General features: G+C 59.6%; 1 protein-coding gene across 1 annotated transcript; it reads right to left on the reverse strand.

The window, feature by feature from the left end:
- Nucleotides 1-6: 6 nt before the first annotated feature.
- On the reverse strand, nucleotides 7-293 carry LOC104069427 (histone H2A.J; the record flags this gene model as incomplete). Its single annotated transcript, XM_009586298.1, has 1 exon — nucleotides 7-293. A coding segment is annotated over exon 1 (287 nt), but the record flags the coding sequence as incomplete, so codon positions are not given.
- Nucleotides 294-684: the final 391 nt, after the last annotated feature.

Raw genomic sequence — 684 nt, forward strand, 5'->3', positions numbered from 1 at the left:
AGCAGCTTGTTGAGCTCCTCGTCGTTGCGGATGGCCAGCTGCAGGTGGCGGGGGATGATGCGCGTCTTCTTGTTGTCGCGGGCCGCGTTGCCCGCCAGCTCCAGGATCTCGGCCGTCAGGTACTCCAGCACGGCCGCCAGGTACACCGGGGCGCCGGCGCCCACCCGCTCCGCGTAGTTGCCCTTGCGCAGCAGCCGGTGCACGCGGCCCACGGGGAACTGCAGCCCGGCCCGCGACGAGCGCGACTTGGCCTTAGCTCGGACTTTGCCTCCCTGCTTGCCGCGGCCCGACATACTTTAGGCGCTTGAAAAACCACAACCTTCCCTCCCGATACAAAACCGCAGCAATCATACTGACGCAACGCCTCTTCCCCTTTTATCCCTTCCCTGGGCGTGATTAGCGCTTGGTGATTGGCTGGAAGCAGTCGTTGCTTATACAACCAATGAGAAGACGGATCGCATTGTGTCCAATCAGAGACAAAGATACACTCCCGTGCGGGAAGGTCCAATCGAATTGTGCGAGTTAGAGGTCTTACATTTGCATAACAGCCCTATAAATACAGGGCGCTGCGGCTATTTCACCCGGTCATCTTGTTCAGAAGGAGAGGAAAAGCCTTGTCAAAATGCCTGAGCCGGCCAAGTCCGCCCCCGCGCCTAAGAAGGGCTCCAAGAAGGCGGTGACCAA

Source organism: Fulmarus glacialis, unplaced genomic scaffold, assembly GCF_000690835.1.
Source record: "Fulmarus glacialis isolate BGI_N327 unplaced genomic scaffold, ASM69083v1 C13523201, whole genome shotgun sequence".
NCBI classification, from domain to species: domain Eukaryota; kingdom Metazoa; phylum Chordata; class Aves; order Procellariiformes; family Procellariidae; genus Fulmarus; species Fulmarus glacialis.